Source organism: Catharus ustulatus, chromosome 15 (assembly GCF_009819885.2).
Source record: "Catharus ustulatus isolate bCatUst1 chromosome 15, bCatUst1.pri.v2, whole genome shotgun sequence".
Classification (NCBI taxonomy): Eukaryota; Metazoa; Chordata; class Aves; order Passeriformes; family Turdidae; genus Catharus; species Catharus ustulatus.
The window spans coordinates 186918-209728 of NC_046235.1; the positions used below are offsets into that span (position 1 = coordinate 186918).

General features: G+C 42.8%; 1 protein-coding gene across 20 annotated transcripts in view; it reads left to right on the top strand.

Annotated features, from left to right (window-relative positions):
• Positions 1-22811, top strand: part of KCNIP1 (potassium voltage-gated channel interacting protein 1) — a 224240-nt gene that overhangs the window by 186730 nt on the left and 14699 nt on the right. For 17 of the 20 annotated variants that reach the window (XM_033072982.2, XM_033072997.2, XM_033072983.2 and 14 more), the window contains one exon: positions 19280-19404. In XM_033072982.2, the coding sequence (XP_032928873.1) occupies positions 19280-19404 (125 nt within the window). Of the gene's footprint in view, positions 1-3920; positions 4134-19279; positions 19405-19443; positions 19692-22811 lie in introns of those variants that run through there. The other 3 variants (XM_033072978.2, XM_033072985.1, XM_033072998.2) reach the window with 3 other exon arrangements.

The following is a 22811-nucleotide window of genomic DNA, read 5'->3' on the forward strand; positions in this document are numbered from 1 at the left end:
AACAGAACTGTTCTGGGGATGGATGAAATAATGTACTCTACAAGAAGAATCATTCAGATGTTCCTATTTATTCTTTATCATAACAAAACAGCAAAGGAATAGTTCATCAAAATGACAAAAATCTAATATTTAGAGTTTTAAACTAGGCAAATCACAGAATACCAGTGGGGTTTTCTTAAAGGTATGGGTATTGAGAACCTGTCATGCTGCATTTGTATTATGCGAAATGAGGTGACAAATCCTCTTCTTCAAAAGTGTAAATCTGTTCCAAATAGCTTGGTCATTGGAGAAGCTTTTGCTGAGAGGAATATTATTCTCCATTCTGCTGTGATTTTTTGACCTTTGTGTGATGCATTATTTCCCCCCAACCAATTTTAAGAGCTGATTATAGATCACATAAATAATTTATATGAGTCATCATAGCAATTCTTTATTACCAGAAAATCCTTTTCATTACATGTTATTTCAATTGATCTTTATGAAGTTCCCACTTACATTCTCAGAGGGCTCATGTGCATACCTTTTTTGTAGCTAATTGAGGCATTCAGCTCCTTTTGCTGCATGTGAGGGATGTGTGCAGTAGGCACTAGCAGGAATATCTATTATGAGAACATCTGGTATTTTAACATTTGGCTTTTTTTCTTTTTTTTTATATCCGCATTCTTTAAGCTTTGGTAAAAACAAAGCTTACTGCTTCATTGGTGAGCTTAACCTTATCCAGTGTTTGACTAGAAAAATGTTCTTCCAGCTGCTCTGCTACAAAATCTGTTGATCAGTGTCTGCAGCAACAAAGCAGGCAGTTTAGTTTGTGCAGTTTATTCCGCGTGTGATTCTAGGTAAGATCACAGTCCCTTGAGCTGCCTGCCCTCTCTGAGGATGACAGCATGTATTTTGCAGCAGATTAGTAGTGTTTGGGAGGCATCAATCTAAAAGCTGATTATGCAGCATGGTTTTTAGATTGTGGAGTTCTATAGAAATAATATTTTTTAAATGAGTCACACACAGTGTTTATTTGGCATTGGTTTGGGTTTTTCCTCATTGCTTCAGAATACCTAATATCTTGATTAATATTTCTGCCTCTTTTTAAGAGTTGATGATCCTCTATTTCTGTGCAAATTTCTACTGGAGAACTAAACTGGATAACCTTCCTTTGGTTTAAATTACAGAACCCATCTCTCTCATTATCTCAATATCCAGTAAAGAATCTGTGTGGCTGTAGGGAATGGGTCTCTCTGTTGAGGAAAGCTCTATCCCTTACTGAAATTCTTATTATGGGGAAAACACACATACACAGGAGTATTTGGGTCCATGGGATTTGCCTCCCATGAGGCATCTGTATTCAGCTCTTCAGTCAGTCACTTGTGACTGAGTGTTTAAGGAGTAGCACAAAGCTGATTTGGGTTAATCATAAACCATAACAGTAGGTCAGTGTGGGGCTTCCAAGCTGGATGGTTGGATGGATGGGGGAACTTGATGTTCTGCATGTCAGGCAATTTAACAGCATTTTCCATAAAAAGTTAGCACAGTATAACCCTGACATGTGCCCAGCATAAGGAATCTCTGTTCTTGGGGCACAAACAAGCAGGTGAACAATTAACCAAGTGACAATTTTGAGTAGTTTTGGGGAGAGAAAAGGCATCATCCAGGAGGAACTGCAGGGTAATCCCAAAACAGCCTGAAGGTCCTGAATGGGAAAATTCTCATTCAGTGTTCCCTCCAAGCTTGTTTGAAAACTGACTCAACCTCAGAAAAATCATGATTGGGCCTTGACAGCATTGGATATATTGTCAAATGAATGCTGTGCTTCTGGCATGCACGAATTATTCAAGCAGTGAGCACGTGAGGGCACAAAACTTCTTGCTCTTTTGGAGCTGCTTGTATCAGGAGCACCTAAAACATCAAACATGTTGGACTTGGCATAAATTGCAGTAACACAAACAATGGAACTCACACTTCCCTGTGTCCTTCCCCCCTTCTCTTGCTGAGCTGCAGCTGCAGGGCTTTAGGAGCTGCAGAGTTAAGATATTATGGTGAGAGAACCATAGAATTGTAACACACACCTTTGGGGAGCCAGGTACTTACTCATTATAGCATCATTTTTTGAGTTGCCTGGTTTTTTAGCGATAATTGGATTCAGCAGGTTTGTGCATTCCTGGGAAGAAACTTTGTGATTAAATGTAAGTAAACAAAATGCCTGGGAACAAGTGGGTGAAGTGGGCTCTCATTCTGTGTGCTCTTCAGGATCTGTCAACTCAAGGAGTCTGACAAAACAGTGCAAGCCCACCAGACAACCAGTAAATCTGACAAAGACATGAAAGAACCTGGCTGTTTTAGTGGTCATTATGCCTATCCAAACTTCATGTGATGTAGGGTGTGATTTTTTGTTAATTTGGGGGTTTTGTGTAGTAGTAGTTTAGTTTTTTTAAAGGGAACAGGACATGGTAAACCAAGGAATTATCTAAATGTTTGGAGGTCTGCTTTTCATGTTACTTTTCAAATTCTTCTCTCTTTATCTGGGAGAGATTTGGCAGTACAGTGATTTCAGATCCTTGACAATGTTACAGTTGGATGTGTTAATCTGAGAGATGTGAAACATGATGTGACATTACAGCCAGTCGTGCAGTCAGGGCAATGAAAACCTGATGTGGCAGATGCTGCAGAGCACTGGAAAGTCCTTTGTTCTAAACTATTCATCAGGAGAAGTGGCTTTGATACGATGCCCCTGAGCTCTGAGAAGGTGGATGCCATGGCAGAGAACACTCATAGCACATTTGCTGGTGTGTTCTCCTCCTTGGGCACCTGCATGAAGCAACAAAGCTCAAATGCAGTTAAACTGCTGATTGCTTGTTTACCTGATCTCTCAAGTGTGAGTAGTGTGCACCTCCAACCTGGCCTCACTGTGAGCATCTCTCAGCAATTCAAGTGCCCTATTTAGTTGCTGTGATACACGAAATCTAGCTGGGACTCTGCACTTGATGTTGGTGTTCGGCAGCAGCTGAAGGCAGATGCAGCACCAGGAGGGGCTGTGGACCAGTGTGATGGGTGAAAGGCAGCCTGCCCTGCCCACTGGGCTGCAGGGAGAGAGAACTGCTGACTGCTTGGACTGTGGGCATGCAGCAGCCTCTGAGTCCTGTCAAACAAAAGGCATTGGTGAGCTCTGTCCTCCTGAACATCCTGCCTGGGAATACCAGCATCTAACAGCATGCTTGAAAAACCCAGCTTTTACTGGTGCTGCAATTTTGCATCTGCCATCCTGATAGAACTCTCACTCTGCCAAGTGCTCTCTCAGCTGTGGTAACAGTGGGGAAATACATAATGGGCTGGTGAGCAGCCCACGGTGCTGCCCAGTGCCAGCAGCCTGGTGAAACACTGAGATGGAACAGTGGAAATGCCTCAGCTGCTGCTAGGGGCGCTTGTTCAGCCAGCCTGCCCCTCTGTGTGGCTGCCCTGGAGGTGCTGGGTGAACTCCTGACTGTCCAGACAATTGCTCTGCAGCTCCTGGGCTGGGTGTGGGTGCACACATGAATGTGGGAAGTGTGATTTTGTTTATCCAAACATGTTGTGGGCTAGGGGAGGCATTCAGAAAGGGAAAGCCCTTTCCTCCCCTGCAGTGTCTCTTATTCTCTTATGCAGTACAGTAGAGGCATTGGCAAAAAGCATTGGCAGAATTACTGAGAAAATCTTGAATGCAACTGGTATCACAGATATTTAAAAATAAAATTGTGAGATGTTGCTGAGGTTAGCGGCACAGTTGTTCCAGAGCAGAGCAAACTCCTGAGAGAATTACCCTGAGGTGAAAGAAAATAAAACCATGGGTTATGGTTCAATGCAGAAGTTGCTTGTATGTTCCAAAAAAAAAAAAAAAAACAAGTGAGAGGGGAGGGAAGAGAGGTTGGGAAAGAGAGAGAGGGGGAATGTGCTGTGCACTTAGCAGGAAGGAAAGCTTGAAACAGGATTTCTCCGCTTCGGCTGCCTGGCAGTTGCGTGCAGGCACAGCAGAGGTGTCCGTGTGGAGCCTGGCAGGATGTGGACTGAAGGAGAGTCAGAGGGACTCCAGACTTTAGGAATTGTGGTGGTGGTGTGCTCCTCTCTGAAACTTTTGCACTACCTGGGGCTAATTGACTTGTCAGATGGTAAGAGAACTGCAGTCTTGCAGCTCCTGTTTGCTTGTGTTTAAATGCATGTGAGTGTGGGCAGCAGATGGCTGTGGGAGGAAAGTGGTGTCTGTCAGCTCATGGTTCTCGTCTTTATTAACAATCACACAGGCTGCAAAGAGGCAATTCTGCTTTGGGCTTCACTGAGGACTTCTGTTGGCTTTTGATATTATTACCTCAGCCAGAGAGAATCTGAAACTCTGGTACTTTTTGCCTTGTGAATTATTTTTTAAGTTTTCCTAATTAATTTTTCTTGCTGTTAATTCTTGCTCTCTATTGAAAATAAATTAGTACCAAACTTGAAAAAGGAAAGGCCTTATTGGGATAATAGAACCAGAATTGATAATTAGGTGTATGGTTTCATGGAGTTACAAGAGTTTTGTTGTGACATTTAATTTGCAGATTAAAGACATGATGGATTGAACATGAACGAAACAAAACTTTGATGTAATTGCTGTTCCAGACACTTCAGCAAAATAACCTAAGAAGAAATTTTTTTTTTCACCAGCTGGAAGATTTGGTCTCTCTTTGACTTGTAGTGAATCAATTTAATGAACTCAAATGAATGTTACGAACTTTTTTGTCTTAAAGGTTTCCCTGGATTAGTAAAGCACACAGGTTTTAACAACTAAGTGTGCTTTAGGGTTCATCTGTTCATAAAGGGATGTAGGAATCACTGAATTTTTGAAGAAAATTACTTCTTGATGATGCAAATGAGGTCTTTTTCAAAACAAAGGGATCCCCAAGTCACTGATGATATTCTTGCTTCAATCACTAACTGTGTCAAGTTTATCTAGAAAAGGAAATAGTGAGGATAAAATACTAGCATAAGGACTATGTTACTTTATTCAGATTTCTTCAAGATATAGGTTAGTACAGGCTGCCAAAAGATTCCAAAAAAATAAAGAAAATATATATATATTAAATCTGTTTTACTGGATCAAGAAAAGTAGATGGAATTTTAACCCTGCTACAGTAAAATCACTGCTGTCACATAATCCTGGAAATCCTCCTGCAGAATTAGGAAAAAGTATTAAAAATTGCTTAATTAAGAGTTATTTATATGAAGATATGTAAATTGGCATGTATTTGTTATTGCATGATTGAGTTCCTTATTACAAAATTAATATCGTGGGAGCTTTTAGTTTACTCCTAAAATGTCACTGGATTGCAATTACATAATTACAAATAAATTAAGTCCTCCAACAATGACAACTAATTTCAAATGATGGCAGCAGAAATGCTCACCTTAAAAATAAGCTGCCAAGTCAGATGTTGAAGCATTTGCAATTCTATTGCATTTGCCTTGCATTAACTGCAAGAATGTTTTTATACCTCCTTTGCAGACCCAATTCCTATAATTCCAGTGTCTGCTGTTCCTGAAGCAATCACTTTTCCCCAGTGTTTCCCCAGCAAAGTCAAGTGTGTGGCAGGTGAGAGAGGTGTCTGTGTGGAGGTGAAATGAGTAAAAGTGAGCAAATGTCCCACGCTGTGTTCACGGAACAGTTCTGCTGTGTTCGTTCCTCGTCAGCAGTCAGTGCAGGTGCAGGAGGGGTTGGATTCTCCTCTATGCTGGCACACAGAGCTTTGATTGCATGGGCTGCCTGACAGCACTTAGGAACACAGTATTGTAAACCTGGTCAGATTTGGATAGGTTTTATTGGAATTCTATGTTTCTGGCTGCAAAATAGTTCACTTGGAAACCAAGATATATTTGTTTGATACTTGCTATATGAGTTTGTGTCTTTCCCTTTTGACTTTGTTCCTGTGCTAAGAATTATTTATATGTGAAATTAGAACATTAATATAATGTGGGTGGTTGTTAATGTAGTGGAATACAGATTTCAATAAGTCAGAGATCAACAAAGGTGACATTAAGTTGTTTTCTTTGATGTGCTGTTTGCAGCAATGGAAAAGGCAAGGTGGGTGCTTACATTGCAATGTACAGGAGAGATCGTGACTGGAAGTATGGAAGTGCCCTCCTTGAAATTCTGGAGCAGATGGCCGTGAGAGGAAAGGGATGTGTTTTTAGTGGGATGGGCAGAGTGCTGAGGGTTAGATGAAAAGTGCACTAGTGTGTGAAGTAGAACTGCTTATTGTGCTTTATGCGTCAGTGTTTGAAGAACTTGGGTGCTGAGCTGACTTAGAAGTTTGTTAATGGTTTGAAAAGTGCAAACCTTTGTAATAATGATGCAACAGCTAGATAATGATCTTGATTAGGTATTTTACTAAGAACAATGTCAAATGAGCCTTTTGCATGGTAGACATGCAAAAAGAATACACCAGTGAACCACAGCAAAATTTCAAACATAGCCCACACCAATTCCATGATTGTTGTGCTTCTGTTAATTCCCCGTATATATAAAAATACTACAGTACATGAATTTTGTACCTCCATATGTTTCTTCCCTTGCATCTTGCCTCTATCCCTCCAGACTCCTTCCCTATATGCATCACTTTATCTGCTGGACAGAAGGTTGTTAGAAGCACTTAATATTCTGTAGACAATTTTAAAATAAAATTAATAGAACTGTATATATCTTGATGGAAATCATCAGTTTTATTTCAGGAAGTTTTGTTTTCCAAGGTAAAATGCTGGTCTAATGTATTTCTTATGCTTTACCCATGTTCTAGAGCTGCAGGAGAGGCTGTAGACTGTACGTGCTGCCTCAAATCCGCCCTGCAGGCTCCAGGAGGCCGTGCATGTCAGAAGTGCAGCTCCCTGGGCCAGGATGTCCATGAGGATCCACCTCCCACCCAGCTGCAGCCGGAGGGGAGAAGGGTGCAAGCTTTGGCACCTGCCCTGCCTGCAAGGCACGGGTTGGTTTTAAGGAACAGCTAATGGGGCTCAAGGAAAATACATGCACAACATTTTCTAAACCGAAGGGCAGCATCACTGAAGCAGAGTTTGTCCTTGTACAGAGCTTGTAGCTGTCAAAGTTATTCTTCATTTATCACCACGGAAGTGCTGGCTGTGGAGGGTAGAGATTCTCTGATGCTCTTGACCCAGCTGACAGGCTGCCTGATGGATGTTCCAGTGCCTGTGATGGATTGTTACAGACCAAACTCTGTACCTGATGAATCTGGCTTGGCTCTCTCACTGTTAATTGTCTCTTCCCTTGCAAGACTTTCTCTGAGGTACTTTGGAAAGGGAGAGCTGCTGGATGATGAGGGGTTCAGGCAGAATTTTTTATCAGTACCATGCAGATTATTTTGTTTAGCAGAGAGAGTGTTTCCAAAACAAGGTAATAAATATGCAACCCAACCTCCTGAAGACAAACACAATTCTGAAGTGTAATCTGAAGGGATTTAATTTTCACAGGAAGTTTAGTTCTTTTTCTTTCCAATAGTGGGAAAGACAGCTAATATCTAATAGAAAATGCCCACAGTATGGATAATACCTTACTAAAGGAATTGGAATCCCTGCCTGCCCTGCTCAGCCAGGAGAGTGCTGTCCCCTTTGTGCTGTCCTGTCCCCCTTTGTGCTGTCTGGAGTACACAAGTCCTGAAAACCTCCCCAAGTTCTGTTTTGTCTCTTCAGTCCTGCCACTGTATTACAAGTGCATTTCTAGGTGTTACTGGAATTATTTTCCTGAGTGGAGCTGTGCAAGCTGGGCTCAACAGATACCCATGAGGTTGGGTGTGCTTAAAACTGACCCCTCCTGTGTGTGCTGGCCATCAAAAATCACAAAATAGGAAAGTAATAATCTGACACTCAGGAAGAAATCATCATCAGACATAATTGCTGTCTGTCGAGAAGAAATGTTAGCAAGTGTGGAAAAGAAAATATTCCTTTTATGTATACTCTTAAATGTAGCCATGATAGGAAAACTTGTCTTTTATTTCATGTGAGAATTTAGCAGAAAGAACAGAAAATATTTTGTGGCATACAAAAAAAAAAATCTTGCTTCTCCCCCTTTTTTAGTATTTCTAAAGTGATACTATGAGGCTCTTTAAATGAGTTTTATTACAGTTAATTCCCCCTCTCCTCAGGCAAGCTGCAGCTTTATGTACCAGATTTTTATTATACCCAGAAGCTTTCTGTCTGCTAATAAATAATGGTGGTAAATTTTATATGAAATAAATGTGGTTTCTTATTGCAGCAGAAAGGAAAATAAGTGTGGGGCTTTTCCCCCCTTGCCATACATGTTTAAATTATAGAAGTTAAATAGTGTGAGAACAGCATTCACTTTAAAGAGGCAACGCCAGGCTAAAAAATAGTTTTTTGGCTTGTGCCATTAAAGATAACTTAGATCATCATTACACAAAAGATGTTTGAAATCTTGCAGACAGATGTGTTTGGTAATTTTTCATCTGTCCCGTGAGGAGCAGTCAGCTGTGGTTTCTGTTCCCATTGCTGCAGTGAGCTCCTGAGATCTCCCAAAGCAGCCAGGGCAGGAGGGTCTCTCCTGGGAAGGGAAGGGGCACTGAGGTGGAAGGAATGAGCAGTGTGTGACCTGAAGCTGACTCTGACCTCTGGAAGAGCCCTGCAGGGTTTTGAAGACACATCGTTCCACCAGCCCAGGGCAGTGTCTGAGATGGCTTTGCTCTGGTGAGATGTTAAAAATTGCTCATCTCTTTCACTGATTTGCCAAAGTGTCGTGGACACACTGTTATTAGTAAGTCTTAAAATGAGAGTGATTCTCCAGCTGCCCCCATTGGTGCTGAACCTCTCTCACTGATGTGAAGCATCACTTATCTGGATACAGACCTGCCTGTGCTTCCGTGGTTGTCTCCTTGTTTTCAGAAACATGCAAGAGCCACAAGAAAGCTGTTTGAAAGTGTCATGTTTTGAAATCTGGAGTAATTTCACTTGGCTTAATAAATTTATGGCTGTAGGGGGAGAGCTTTCTTTTGACTGAATAGGATCCTAAAGAATTTCAGGGTAAGGCTGCTGTTCTTGAAGAAATTGAGTTAGAGGTGCTTATAACTGGAAAGGGATAGCTATATAAATAGTCAATAAAAATGGAACATAATTAACATTACTCTAAGCCCTCTTCTGCGATTCTTAAACCCACACGTGGGAACCTTGAATTGAGGATGCATATCCAAATGTATCTTAATTAAGTCCTAATTAATCTTAATGTATCTAAATTAAGTCCTAATTTAATTCTTTCTCTCTTAAAAGGAGGTTTCACACAGTTTAAAGAGTAAAACATTTAATTTTTCCATTTTGTGTGCACCACCCTTGCTGAGAGCAGCCTGTGGCAGTCCCTGGCTCCCTGCAGTGGCTGAGTGCCTGTGGGTGGCAGTGCCAGTGCCAGTGCTGGGCTCTGTCCCTGCACCTCGTGCCAGGGGTGCTGGGGCTTGGGCACAAACTGTCCTGGAGGGAAGGTGAAGCTGCCAGACCTGTCCTGGGGCTGGAGGGGCAGCAGTGTCCTATGCCCACACCTCGGGGCTACTCTGGCTGCCCCAGGGGAGGGTGAGGGTTCCCAGGCGCCACACAAGACTGCAGCCCACAGAAGCTCCCTCTGTGTGTCTGCACGCACAGTGCTCTAGCTCTCCATTATCCTGTTATTCTGGGATTAGGCCAAAATTTAATGAAATTTCATGCAGATGAATAAAAGGAGTATTGACATTACAAGATGAAATCTGAAGCATTCTGAAAGGGAAATTTTTCTTCTTTATTCTTCCTCCCTGAAATAAACAGGACTGTGCACCTGCAGACTGGTCAGGCTTCCCTAGGTTGATCCTAGACCAGAAGTTCCCTTCACAGGCTGTGTGTCTTGGTTGCCTTTTCCCTTTGGTGGTCCCCACCTTAATGTCAGAGCCCAGAGCAAAAGGGCTCCTCTGTGCAAGGTTCTGCTCTAGGATGAGCTTACCCATGATGGTACAATAATCTCAACCTGTTCCTTGTGCCTCTTTGGCAGATTTCCTCCTATGGTTTGCATTAGAGCTGCTGCATGACTTCCTTAAAACAGAGTGAAACAATCAGAATTATGAAATCTAATATAGTCAGATGTTTTCATGGTGTCTTTAAAATCAGCTGACTGGTTAGAGTGATCAACACGTGTGTAACATTTGCTTTAAAGACTCTTCTCCAAGTCTTGCTGGTACTGCCAGCCATTTCCCAGGGCTCATGGGCACTCTATCTCCTCACCCTGGTTTAACATCTGTGCTGCTAAATTAAAGCAGTCAGAGTCAGCATGAAAATTTAATAAGCTGCATTCTGACATTGGTCATGTTCCTAATTGTGTATTTGTTTTCTGCCTGCAGAAGTCCTCAGACATTGTCAGCCAGAACAGCTCTGGTGTTTACAGGCACTGGTGTTTATTAGTCTCAAATCACTCTCTGTTGGTGGTATTTTGAAAACAGACCAGAGCTCTGAATTTTCCAATGGTTTTAGGGGACTGATCAAAGCCAGACCCCAGCCTGGGAAGATCTAAACCTCATGGCCTTCCTCTCCTAGTCACAGAATTACTGAGTTTCAGGAGCAGAAAGATCCTTACACAGATTAGTGGAATCTAAATGCTCTCTAATCCTGAGCATGGTAAAGTTTTAAAGAACTAGATATTTTTGCTTCACAGCAACTCTTCAAGTGTGTAGTTGTTGCATTTACATCCTAGCAGAGTGAATTACAGTGGTTGTCCCTATTGGCATTCCAGGAGAAGCAGAATAAGGACACAGGAAAATGGAAGGAAATTTTCTGCTTGTCCCAAATAACCTTTTGCCAAGGAACCAAGTTGTAAGGTTCCCAGCACCACTAACTGGGCCAAGTTTAGGAAATTGTTAAGCTATTGTCTGTTTCCTGAAACTCTCCTGTCTCTGCTAGGCTTTCAGCTCCCTGCCTGCTCTGCTGCAGCTGCTGTTGATTTGGCTCTTGCATGGGAGTTCAGGGAGGTCTCAGTTTCACCCCTGCTGCCACTGAAACCCAGACCATGTGCCACTCATTTGCTTCCTTCCTCCCCCTTCAGTAGGATGGAGAGAACTGAAGGGCCAGAAGGGTAAAGATCAGGGGTTGAAGTAAGAATAATTCACTAGAAACAGCAATGAAATAAGAAAACAAACAATAACAACAACAATGCTGCTGGCAGAGTATACAGGAGAGGTGAACAATTCACATCCCTCAGACCACTGGGGAGGGAATAACCCCGGGGTCCTGGTGTGCTCCTTCTGGTTGCTGCAAAAGTTGTCCTTTTCCTAGCCAGGACCAGGACTCTGGGGGAAGCTGAGGGGCGAAGGATGGGGAAGGATTTTTGGCCAAAGCAGTTGGCTGAAAGAGCTGCTCTTGGAAGCATCACCACAAGCCAAGTATGGCCCAGGGGAAAGGGCAAAGGAATTCCTTGTAAGGAATAAAGTGTTGGGAAACAACTTGCTCTCACACTAGATTCTCACTACTGCCAAAGAATATAGTGTATTGGATAAGATTTTCTATTTTTTTTAATTGCCATCAGGAGCTGCGTTTATGTGGATGAAAAGTTTCAGCGGGCGAATGCTCTCACCCTGGGCAGCGGTTTTTATGTGTAAAAAACCAGTACCTGATTTATAGCTGGTTCCAAATGGTCTGTGGGAGAAGAATCTGAGTGAGTACAGGTACCAAAGCAGCTTTATCTGAGTGAGGAAGAAGTAGCCTGTACTTACAGGAACATTGGTGGCTGCAGGGTGGCTCAGGCACTGTCCTTTATCTTGCTGTCCTGGGCCTCCCTTCTGGTTCTGCTTCTAGGCAAATCAAAATCTGGGACATGAATGATTTTATGAAGAAGAATCCAGGCACTATTGTGTGCCTGAGACCAGGATCCACTGAAATGCCCACAGTGAGGTGCTGCCCATACAAGCCCATGTGCAGAGCACAGCCCTGAGCTGTCCCAACCTGTCCCCACCTCACTTGTGCCAGCAGAGAGCTCTCTCACAGCCCCACACACATCTCAGGACATTTCCTGAAACATCTGGATCTGTATTGGAGCAATACTTCCTGAGCAGTTTCTTCTGTGCAAGTAGAGCTTAATTGGTACTTGTGTTCTGCTTAATTATGCTTCACATTTTGGAGCAATCTGTTCAACTTGAACAATTCTCTGAAGTGTGAAAAGTGATCTGGGAAGCACTGGCTCATTTGGATGGGGGCTGCAGAGTGCTCATTTATTCTGGTGTTTCTCTCCTGGTTCTGCCTGGATCAAAACAATTTGGTTTTTTTCCTAGTCTTTGCATGGGTGAATTGCCATAATGCAGAAGAAAATTGCTCCCACATTCATGCTGCCAGTGTTGCTTTATATTTCTGTGGCAAGTTCTGTTTTATGCACTGCTGTCTCTGAAAGGAAATGTATGCTTATACACAAACGTATTTCCTTAATAAATGTGAACAAACCAACAAGCTTTCAGCTTGGGAAAATAAATATTTCTGTTTTAAAAACCCTAACCAAAACTTCATTAAAAAAAAATCCAAACAAACTGATCATAAATTGACATTTAAGTCAAAGTAGAAAAACCAGCTTATTGTTTTTTAAAGGTCCTTAGCATGCAATTGCTGTTGTGCAGAATTCCAGTATAGGTCATGAGCATGGATGTATTGCAGCTCTGCTCATTTGCTGCACAATACCCCAGCGAAGAAGTAAAATTTTATGGGACTGGGTAACTTCAGAGACAAGAAGCTGCATAGAGCTGCTGTTCTGCCAGTAGATTTTGACAAACTGACCACATCCATGGTGCAGGGGGGAGATGGCTTCTGGCTGTGTCACAGTCATGAGTAATTTGTGAGGAATCAAATGTGAGAGCGCTCTGGCTGTCCCCAACTGGGGCTGCTCCTGCCTCTCCCCAGCTCAGTGTTTGGTGCTCTCCAGCTCTGTGTTTGGGGCTCCCTAGTTCTGTGTTTGGGGCTCCCCCAGCTCAGTGTTTGGGACTCCCCAGCTCTGTGTTTGGGGCTCCCCCAACTCTGTGTTTGGGGCTCCCCAAGCTCTGTTTTTGGGGCTCCCCCAGCTCAGTGTTTGGGGCTCCCCCAGCTTAGTGTTTGGGGCTCCCCAGCTCTTTGTTTGAATTAGGAATAACAGTTCTTTTCTAGGGAAATTAAAATAGAAATACAGTACTACAAAGAAACAGACCCCAAGCCCTGACAAAGTCAGAGTACAACCTGACACCCTGTCAGGCAGGGTGTTGGTAGCAGTCCCATTCAATGGTGGCTGCATCCTCCTGCAGTGACAGATGTGGCTCAGTTGGAGCAGTGCTCCTGTACAAGGTGCAGTTTCCCTCCGGAGGTCCAGTGGTGATATGGAGAAATCCGGTTTTCCTCTGGAGTCAGTGGAGAAAGGGGCTCCCTTAGTGTCCCAAAACCTCTGTTTTATCTTGGTAAGAAATGTTGGGCTCTTCCCCCTGGCTGGAGCAACTCACAATGGGATGAAGTAATTTTATCAGTCACACAGTGGGACTCAATGGCCATTAGCAGAAAATGACTCGATGGAGGAAGGATGGGTTGTGAAAAGATAAAGAACAATGCCCTGCCTGGTTTGAATGGGTGGGCCATTAGCAGAATATCTCACACGGAGATAAGGATCACTGCCCCCACCCTCAACAGATGGTGATAGAATAGATACCTTTTATCACATCCTGTATTGTAACCCAAGACAATTGCCGACAATTGCAGCTTATAATCAGGTGCGGCTTATAATCGTGAAATTACTTTTGATTGCTTGATTTCCCTCCATTATATATTCATTGATTATTGTTCTTCCAAAACCCATTTCCTAACTCAAATCAAGAGCAGACCAGTCTAAATGGAAATTGGTGCAGTTGTAAATCAAGGACTGGAAGTGTCTGATTTGCTTTTCAATGACAAAAAAGAACATGGACAGCAATAATTCACAATAAGTCCATTTGTAATGCATTGTCTTGGCTTATCAGGAGGTTTTGATAAATTTCCTATGCCATAAAAGGAAAAAAAATTAAGGTCACTTGCCTAATTCATAATTCAGAAGTCTTTTGTGACTATTTCATGATGTGCCCTCTGAAGAGTTTCTGATATTTCTTCTAAAAAAGTGTAATGTTTGATTGCTTGATATTCTCATGGTTTTGCTTTTCCCGTGCTGCTTTGGAGCCATAATCTTGCCTTGGTTCCAACTCAACCTGCGTTTCCCACCTGGGGAAACCAGTTTAAGGCCAGTGGCTGCTGCCTGCAGCCCCTCTGAGTGCACTAGAAAAACACATTGCAGTCCCCTCCTCTGGGAATGGTCACAACAAAAAGTTCTAATGGCAGGTGAACTTCATACAGTGTCTGCAGAAACATCTGAATTCAGAATTGCCATAGCATAGTTCATGTTCAAACCACTGTACCTGATCTTAGCTGTGTGCCAGGAAGACATTTGGGAGGTACCTCAAAAGTCTCCTTTTTTGGAGAATAATGTTGGTTTTTCATCCCTGTGTACAACTGTGAAACTGAAGGAGAGGCAGAGGACAATATTTATACATTGTGAATAGATTATTGTAAGGATTAGACAAGAAATCTAAAAAAAATCTCTTTTTTAGTAATTATATTTTTTATTAGCTATTTTTATCTTGGAATTTTATATGCTGTTGGTTTTTCAGATATTTTCTCTCAGCAGGTGGTGGTGTTGCAGGTTCACACAGGCAGAGCAACCCTGCTAAGCTTGGCTTTTTGTAAAACTATGGTTTAGTGGTGAAAATCACAGAATCCCAGAATATTCTGAATTGGAAAAGACCCACAAGGACCATCAAATCCAACTCAAAATAGGCCTGAAAGAGTCAAAAAGTCATATCAGAAAAAAGAGAGTGGATAAGGAGACACTACTATCTTTCTGGTTTATTGCCTGGAGAGAGTCCCTTTCGGAAGCTCCAGCCAGGCAGTATAATATTAATAATTATATTTAATGATAATAGTAATTTGTGTTTAATTCTTGATCATCAGTAGGTACCTCTGTGCCATTTTTTAACAGCTGTTTGCCATGAACAGGTTTTCGTTGCCTGTTTTGGGATCACAGCTGAGTCTGTGCCAGGCAGGGTGGTTGGAGGCTGGGGCAGTGTTGGGGGGAGCTTGGCACAGCTCCGGGATGTGCTGCAGGACAGAGCCAGCAGAGCAGAGCCCAGCACAGCTCCGGGATGTGCTGCAGGACAGAGCCAGCAGAGCAGAGCCCAGCACAGCTCAGGGATGTGCTGCAGGACAGGGCCAGGAGCAGCCTCAGAGCCCGAGTACATCCCAAAGCTCTGCCCTGCTCCTGCCCTAGGGAACACTTATGCACTCAGTTATTTCTCCATATATTTCTCTTACAAATTTCCAAATATTTTCAGTTGATCAGTTGATCTCCCACAGGCAAGACCTGCCCAAGAGCACCTTCTGTCTGGAGATTAATTTCAAGTATACCGTGGGTAAACTAGAGTTAATTTTTTCTTCAGGTCCTTGCTCCAAAATATAGCTTTTTTTTTTTAATAAAAGCAAGATGCAGTCTAATAATTCTTGCATGTAATTTAATCCCCTTCAGCTGTATTTGTAAAATTACCCATTTCATCTAATGCCTGTCAGTTTTACAATTAACACTGGGCCTATTAGCTGCACTTTATGCCTTGACTTTTTTCCTTAACAAAAAGTGAATTTATTATAAGCAGCTTGTTTTCAAAGTCCTCCCATGAACCATGGAGACTGGTGTTCTGCATTTTCACCTTGCAACCTTCAGATGCAGGGAACAGGGTCATTTGCATCTTTATTAAAATCATCATTTACAGCCTTTAGACTGTTTTGGACTCTGGTTTGTCCTTGGCCAGCCCTAGCATTGTGTGAGGCTTCACTATTGCTGCTTTGGCAGGCACTGGAAATATGCAGGACTGCACCTGAGGAAGGTTTAGGTGCTGTTTGATGCTTGTTTGCCCTGCAAACCCAGCCCTGGGCAAGTCCGTGGGTGCAGGGGCAGTGCCAGTGAGGATGGGCAGGCTGAGTATCGTGGCTGCTCCATCCCAGAGCACACAGTTGTTTTATGGTGCACAAAGAGGCTTTGCACTGGGCTGGAGAATAACACACAATTGTTTTATGGTGCACAAAGAGGCTTTGCACTGGGCTGGGGAATAAAACAGAATTGTTTTAAACAGGGTTTGCATTGGTGAGAGGTGTCCCTGCCTGTGGCAGGGGGCTGGAACTAGATATCTTGAAGTTCCCTTCCAATTCAAACCTTGTGTGAAATTCAGAGCCATTTGCAGGCACTCTGAGTGTGGAACTTCCCAAACAGTAAAGTTAACAAAAGGTAAAACAAATATGAAAGGATGAATAAAGCAAGCCTCATTAAATAACTTCTAAAGTGTATTCTATTAAAATATCAGTTTGCCTTGAGGAAAATTCGCTCTGCTCTTGAGCAAGGAACGGTGAAATGGAGCCTCCTTCATTAGCAGCAATCTAAAATATGCATGTACATGCATGGTTTTGATTACAGAAGGAAATGTGCATATCCTCTGAGCTAAGCAAATATAGATGCTGTTTTGCACAAAATTACAAACCCAAGTGATTATTTTAACCTGGGCCTATACTGGATTAAGATTATACAGGTGAGTCTACCAGACCCAGACCTCCTACCCTGCTATTACATCAACCACAAAAATATGGGCAGAAATAAATCCAGACTCAGGAAATGCTACCTCCCATTCTTCCATTTTTAAACACATTGCAAGGAAAATAGCTAAGAGAATGCTTTGTGCTGGCAAAACAATCTTCAGCCTAGGACACAACTCACTGCAGCCATCTGCTGTGGAAGGGACTCATCCCAGGATGATTTCAGCAAGTATTGGAAATAGAACAGGAAAAGAATAGATAAATTATCATTTGTCAGTACCTGTAAGCAGAAGAAACCTTTAGCATTAGTTACTGCTTCCAGCTGATTAATGAGTACAGATATCCCAAAAAAAAAAAAAAAACCCAAAAAAAAGCAATAAACCAAAAGGTACAGCCTGACCCTGAGCTGGGGAGGGCACCACGCTCACCCCTCACAGTGGGTGCGGTCAGTCCCAAGGTCTGTTCATACATCTGTGAATTGAAGAAGAAAATCAACTTTGAATCAGCAGCAAGATTGTTTCCTACACTTAAATCTTTCAGGAGCAAACTGTAACAAGGCAAAACTGAGGAAGAATGTGGTATTAGACAAAACATCTTAACATCATTCCTATCAAAAGTTTAAATTTGCATGTGTATATGTATATATATACACTTTTGCTTGCCCTCACCACCCTACAGTGAGCTTCAGTTTAATAAAACTGTAGTGGTTGTAAATGCAAGAGCTCATATTTCATAGAGTGACACCTCTGAAGAGCTGGAGGGACTGAGCCAGCACGATAATGAAAATGTAAATAAAAGGAAATACAATGCCCATGCTAAAAAGCGAGGGCAGAGGAGGAAGTGCCAATCTCCAGGTTTGCCACTGAGGTTTCTGTGGTTAATTTATAGGGCAGCAGGGAATGGGAGAAACAGGCTGAAAAGAGCTGAATTGAGAGCAAGCACGGAAAGGAAACAAATAACAAAAAACCCCAAACCTTTGCGGAGGGTGAGGACTATTGAGGTGGATTTTCTCTCCTGTTTTCAACCACTCATTTCTCATCCCTCATTTTAAAGAATTTCTTCCCCACACTTTTCTCTCTTTCTGCATTCCTTTGTTTTGTGGCATTAATTGTCTTGCAAAGAAAATGGCCTGTCCCCTTTATTTCACCTAACTTTTTCTTGCAGCAGACATCCTTTTTCATCTCCTTTCTTCTAACAGCAGCTGTAATTTCTAGACTCTCCCTTTTCCCTTTGTGTACCCTTCAGGCTTCCTCTGGCCCCTTGCCATCCTCCAGCCCCTTTCCCTGCCCCATCCTCTGCTCCTGGCCCACTCACTTCTATTCCCCTGCTGTGCCAGGGACTTCAGAACAGGATTTAGGAATACTTTTTATCTGTTCAAGGCCTGCAAATGCTGACTGTGATGATGCAGATGTGGTGGATTAAGAGGATGGTTGAATTTACCAATATTTTGAGCCAATTTCTTAATACTGACAAAATGAACCAATGTTAATTAACCATTAGCACTCACTGACATGTGCCCTCCCTTAATAACATTCAATTTAATATGTGTATATGTATGTATAGATATGTGTGTGTGTATGTATCTCTGTAGAATTAATTAGTTTATGAAAATATACCTTTAGGCTGGTCTGTTCTTGCACTGACCCAGTCTGCTCTGAATTTCTGCTTTTCCTCTATTCAGAGTGATTCTATTCCTTGAAAATTTCTATTTAAATTTTTGACTAACAGCAGAAATTACTGTATTATGCTTGAGCCAAATAACCGAAAATGTGTTTATAAGGCATGAATTTTGCAATTTTGTAAATAAGGGCAGTGTTTGCTTTTATGCCAAGCAACTTTTGGATGTGGGTGGGATTTTCATGGCAGGTGAAGGCTAGATTTGGTCCTTGAAGTTTAGAGACTCTCAAACTGATAGACATGAAGTGTCTATATATTTGGGTATTGCCTACAGTGCTGGAGGATGGGCTGGACAGGGGGAAACATGCATCAAAAATGAAGTGAGGTGATGGTAATTCAGGATGTGATAGTATTTTTCTTCCTTGTAGAAGAACTCTCTCTTGAATAAAATGCAGAGAAGTGTTTTTCATTTTTTATTTCCTTCACCAAAAAGTCCTTGGAAAGTCAGGCTGAATTCATTCCACATTCTGCAACTGTGGAAAAAATTTTAATTTCTCCTAGGTCTAAAGTGACCTTCAGTGTGTCTAGACCAAGCATTTTGGGTAGCACTCAGAGGAGTTTCCCTCACTTACCCTCAGTATAAGGTCATTCTGAGTATGTCTGCTCTCTCAGTACATTTGCAACTTTCTCTAAAGCCAGTGCTTTGGAAGTGCTCTTCCTCCAGCTGGTTCAATAGTTAGGTGTGAAACATCTCTGGTTGCCTTTTGCTTGTGTCTGCTGCTGCCCTGCTGCTCTCCCACCATTTGGCTTTGGGAATGGGCAGCTAATTGGCAGCCCTGGAAGAAATATGAGCTATTGCTTTACTCCCGTGGCTTTTATTTTGCTTTCAAGAGGTTCAGAGCAGTTACATAGATCAGTTCTGTTGGTGGTTTCTTTTTGATCTGTTGCTCTTGAAATCTAGTCTGTCCTATCCATCATGTTAAAAGAGCAAAGGTAACAACCAAAATAAATATTTTCCTGTCTTCTCTTTCAGATAAAATTGAAGATGAATTAGAAATGACGACAGTGTGCCATAGACCTGAGGGACTGGAACAGCTTGAAGCACAAACCAATTTCACTAAAAGAGAACTTCAAGTTCTTTACAGAGGATTTAAAAATGTAAGAACAGTACTGCAATGAACAGTCTAATATGTATGTCCCCACCAGCCTCAACTGCTCAGCTCAATTTTGTATTATTCCCCTGCTAAGCATTGGTAGTTTTGTATTAGATCTGCCATACCACAGCAAAATTAGCACAATCTGCCTCTCCATCTAATATTTATGACACTGCAATCTGCCTAAAACTGGGTTTGGATGAATATTCAGCACATAATGGTCTCATTAAACTTGTTCCCCAAATGTCGGCAAGCACACTTCCATTTCCTCAGCTGTGCCAGTATTTGAAGGTAACGTGAAAATGTTTTTATGGCTACTTATTTAAGCCTTGTTGTCATCTCCTCGTGTTCAAGTATAAGTGGTACTATTTACTCGTGATTAGCTGCCCAGTATGGAGATTTCATCCCTTCTCTAGCTGCAGATCTCTTGCTCTTGTAGTAGGATCTTCGTAAAGCACGTTAGGACTTTAAGGTCCTGCCTAAGGAGGGAATAAGGCTGGAGTGGCAGGAGCCAAAGCCAGATCAAAAGTTGAATGTGCACTAAGACTGAGGAGACCAGAGAGAGAATGCAGATTTCTGGGCAGGCAGACAGCAGAAATGAGAGACAGAAAAGGCAGCTGGCATGACTGGGTGTGCAAGCAGCTCCTGCCCAGCCTCCTGAGCCACGTTCCAGCCTGGCTCCCTGGAGCCCAGCCTGCAGCTCCTCCGCCTGGCCCTGCTGCTGCCTCTCAGGGGCTCCTCACAACCACGAGAATGGATGGGGAATGTTGAGGCTACATGGAACAGATGCTTTATGGACCTTGAAGAATGAGTACTCATTACATGTTTGCCTGAGGGTCAGGATTTAGTCACCCAGGTGGTTTGTGCCAGCTGATATTTTAATGATGATGAAGGGGTCAGAATCAAGCTGACTCAATAAACACAGAATGGGTTTTATATTCTCTTGCAGGACAGCTCCAGCATTCAGAGGCCATCACAGGAAAATACTGACATATCTCCATCAAGTCTGTTGGTAAAAACTTGTCAAAAGAAAGCTGAGCTACCCTAAATACAGGCAGTTCTGAGGAACCTGCAGGACTTCGAGAAGGTTTTGGACCTTTAAGGGTCTTTCTTTTTGGCAGATTTTTGAAATTTGATCAAATCACATTTCCAGTGTGTATTTGGCTTTTTCAAGGAGTCTGGAGGTTTCACCCTTTCTTTCACTGCTCATCTAAGTGGGCCAAAGCACAGCTCAGCTTTCTGTATTTTAATTTGGTGCGTGTGAAATATTTGTGCAGCCTTTGCTGCACGCAGGAGCCATTTCACTGTGAAGTTGCCTGACTGAACATTGATGTCTCTTCATGCTTTTGCCAGCCAGCAGGAAATCACACAGCTTTTGAGGTATGGCTTGGCAGGGTAAAACCCCGATATGACATGACTGCTACAGAGGGAGGTTAAACCCAGTTTTGCTAAGATCTCTACTGCGCCTGCAGTATCACTGTCAGGTGAGAATCCTCTGTGGGAGAGCTCTGCTCTGTGCTGGAGGGGATCTGCACCTGCAAACCAGGGGCAGACCTGGAGCCCTCTGAGCACACAGAACATTTACCCCCTGGCATTCCCAATTCTGCTAGCACTTTGCACTGCAGAGGCATTACCTCCCAGGGAAAGGCATTTGACTTGTGACCTGAACCTAGGACATCACTGAAGGTCTTGGTACTAATCGGCAGTGATGGCAAGGTCTTGGTTTATATCTGGATATTAGGCTGTTTTCATCCAGCTGATCTGCTCGCAATATGCGCAAAGTTATCCAAGGTTTAAATTTACATGAAAATGTAGCTTTAACACTGGTAACCTGCAAATCCTAGTTTCAATGGAATGAGTAATTATGCACAGGAGGCAAACTGGCTCAGCTGTTACCATATTTGCTATTGTACCAAACCATCTGTTCTTTGGAATGATGTTACACTGCCATCTGGAGATTCAAAATCCCTGAGGGAATACAGTCCCTGGCTTGTACTTACTGCTTGCTCTCAGTGATTGCACAGGTCCTGTTTAATCACAAGGCAGCACCTGGATAATGACAGAGCCATTTGCAGGAACTTGTGTAGGGCACAGAGGGATGGAGGTCCTGGCTGCAGAGGATTTGATGTGCAGGAGCAGGTGTGGGGTTCCTCCCAAGGCAGTTCAACACAGCCTGGGCTGCCCCCTGGACTAGTGCCTGTCTCACCTGGGTCCTAATTCTCAGCACCTTTAAACCTGTTCTTTCTTTGTCTCTGAATTCTGTTCTCCCCTTCCTCCAAACCATCTCAGTCTTTACCCAGGGTCTCACTAGTCTGGTCTGGTGTTTTTGCCCCAGACTGGTGGAGGCTGCCAATAAATTCATCTCCAGAGAAGCTGAGCACTCTAACCAGGTGTGTATTTTTGCTGCCTTGCCAAATGTCCCCTCTCTTTGCCTTCAGCTTGCTTTTCCAGTTGGGAGAGGTTGCCAGCCTCCAGCCTCTCTTGGTTCCAGGACCAGCAGTTCACATTTATCTGAGCACCTCTCTGGTAACTGCAGACTGGAGCCAGCCTAACATGAGGTGTTCGGCCCCATCTCTTTGGCTGGGATTCTGCAAAAGCAGAGTTACAGGAAACCCAGCAGAGCCTCTGGTGGGCCTTGCCTTGGTACAACTTAAGCAAATGCAATACCTTCTGTTTTGTTTGAGCTGAACAGCAATTTTGGCACATGAATGGGCATAGGCTGGAATTAGAAGAAAGTTTCTGCCCTCCAGAGGAGTAAAGCTTGGTGAGAAGTTATGGAATTACAGGGAGGAGAGAAGGGAAGTATTTTTATTATTAAAATTGATAAATTCATGTCTCATGAAGTGATCAACAACACAGAGATTTGAGCTTGGTAATTCAGAATCTTCCACTTAGGCCATGTTTCTAATGGCTTCCATTCTTTGGAACTGAGTACATGGATTTAAGAGAACTGGGGGTTTTGTGGGATTTTTTGCTCATTTGGGGAGGGGGGTTGTGCTATTAGGGGAAATGCTTTTTAGCTGTAAGGGATAATTTCTTAATGCTAAATCAGGAAGCAGAAAACCCAAATAACTCAGGGGCTGCTGGAGACATCCTTACCTTGCTTTAGTGTGAGTATTTTAGCAAATCTGTAATGAAGTGTAGTATGAGATGTAATTGTAACAAAACAGGATTATGGAGATTAAAGTGAGCAGTACAAGCAAGGGAGAAATGTTCTGATACTTTATTATCCTCAAAACATCTCCAGAGTGGGAGGACATAGAGCAACAAACTACATGGGATGTGTGGGTGCTTAGAGATGCAAATCGGGATTGTATTTTTCTGTGGTCAGCTAACTTACTGCCTCTGATTTAGCAAAATGTGTCCCTGGGTACTCGTCCTCATGTTCTGGCCAGGTGACCTGAGAAGGGT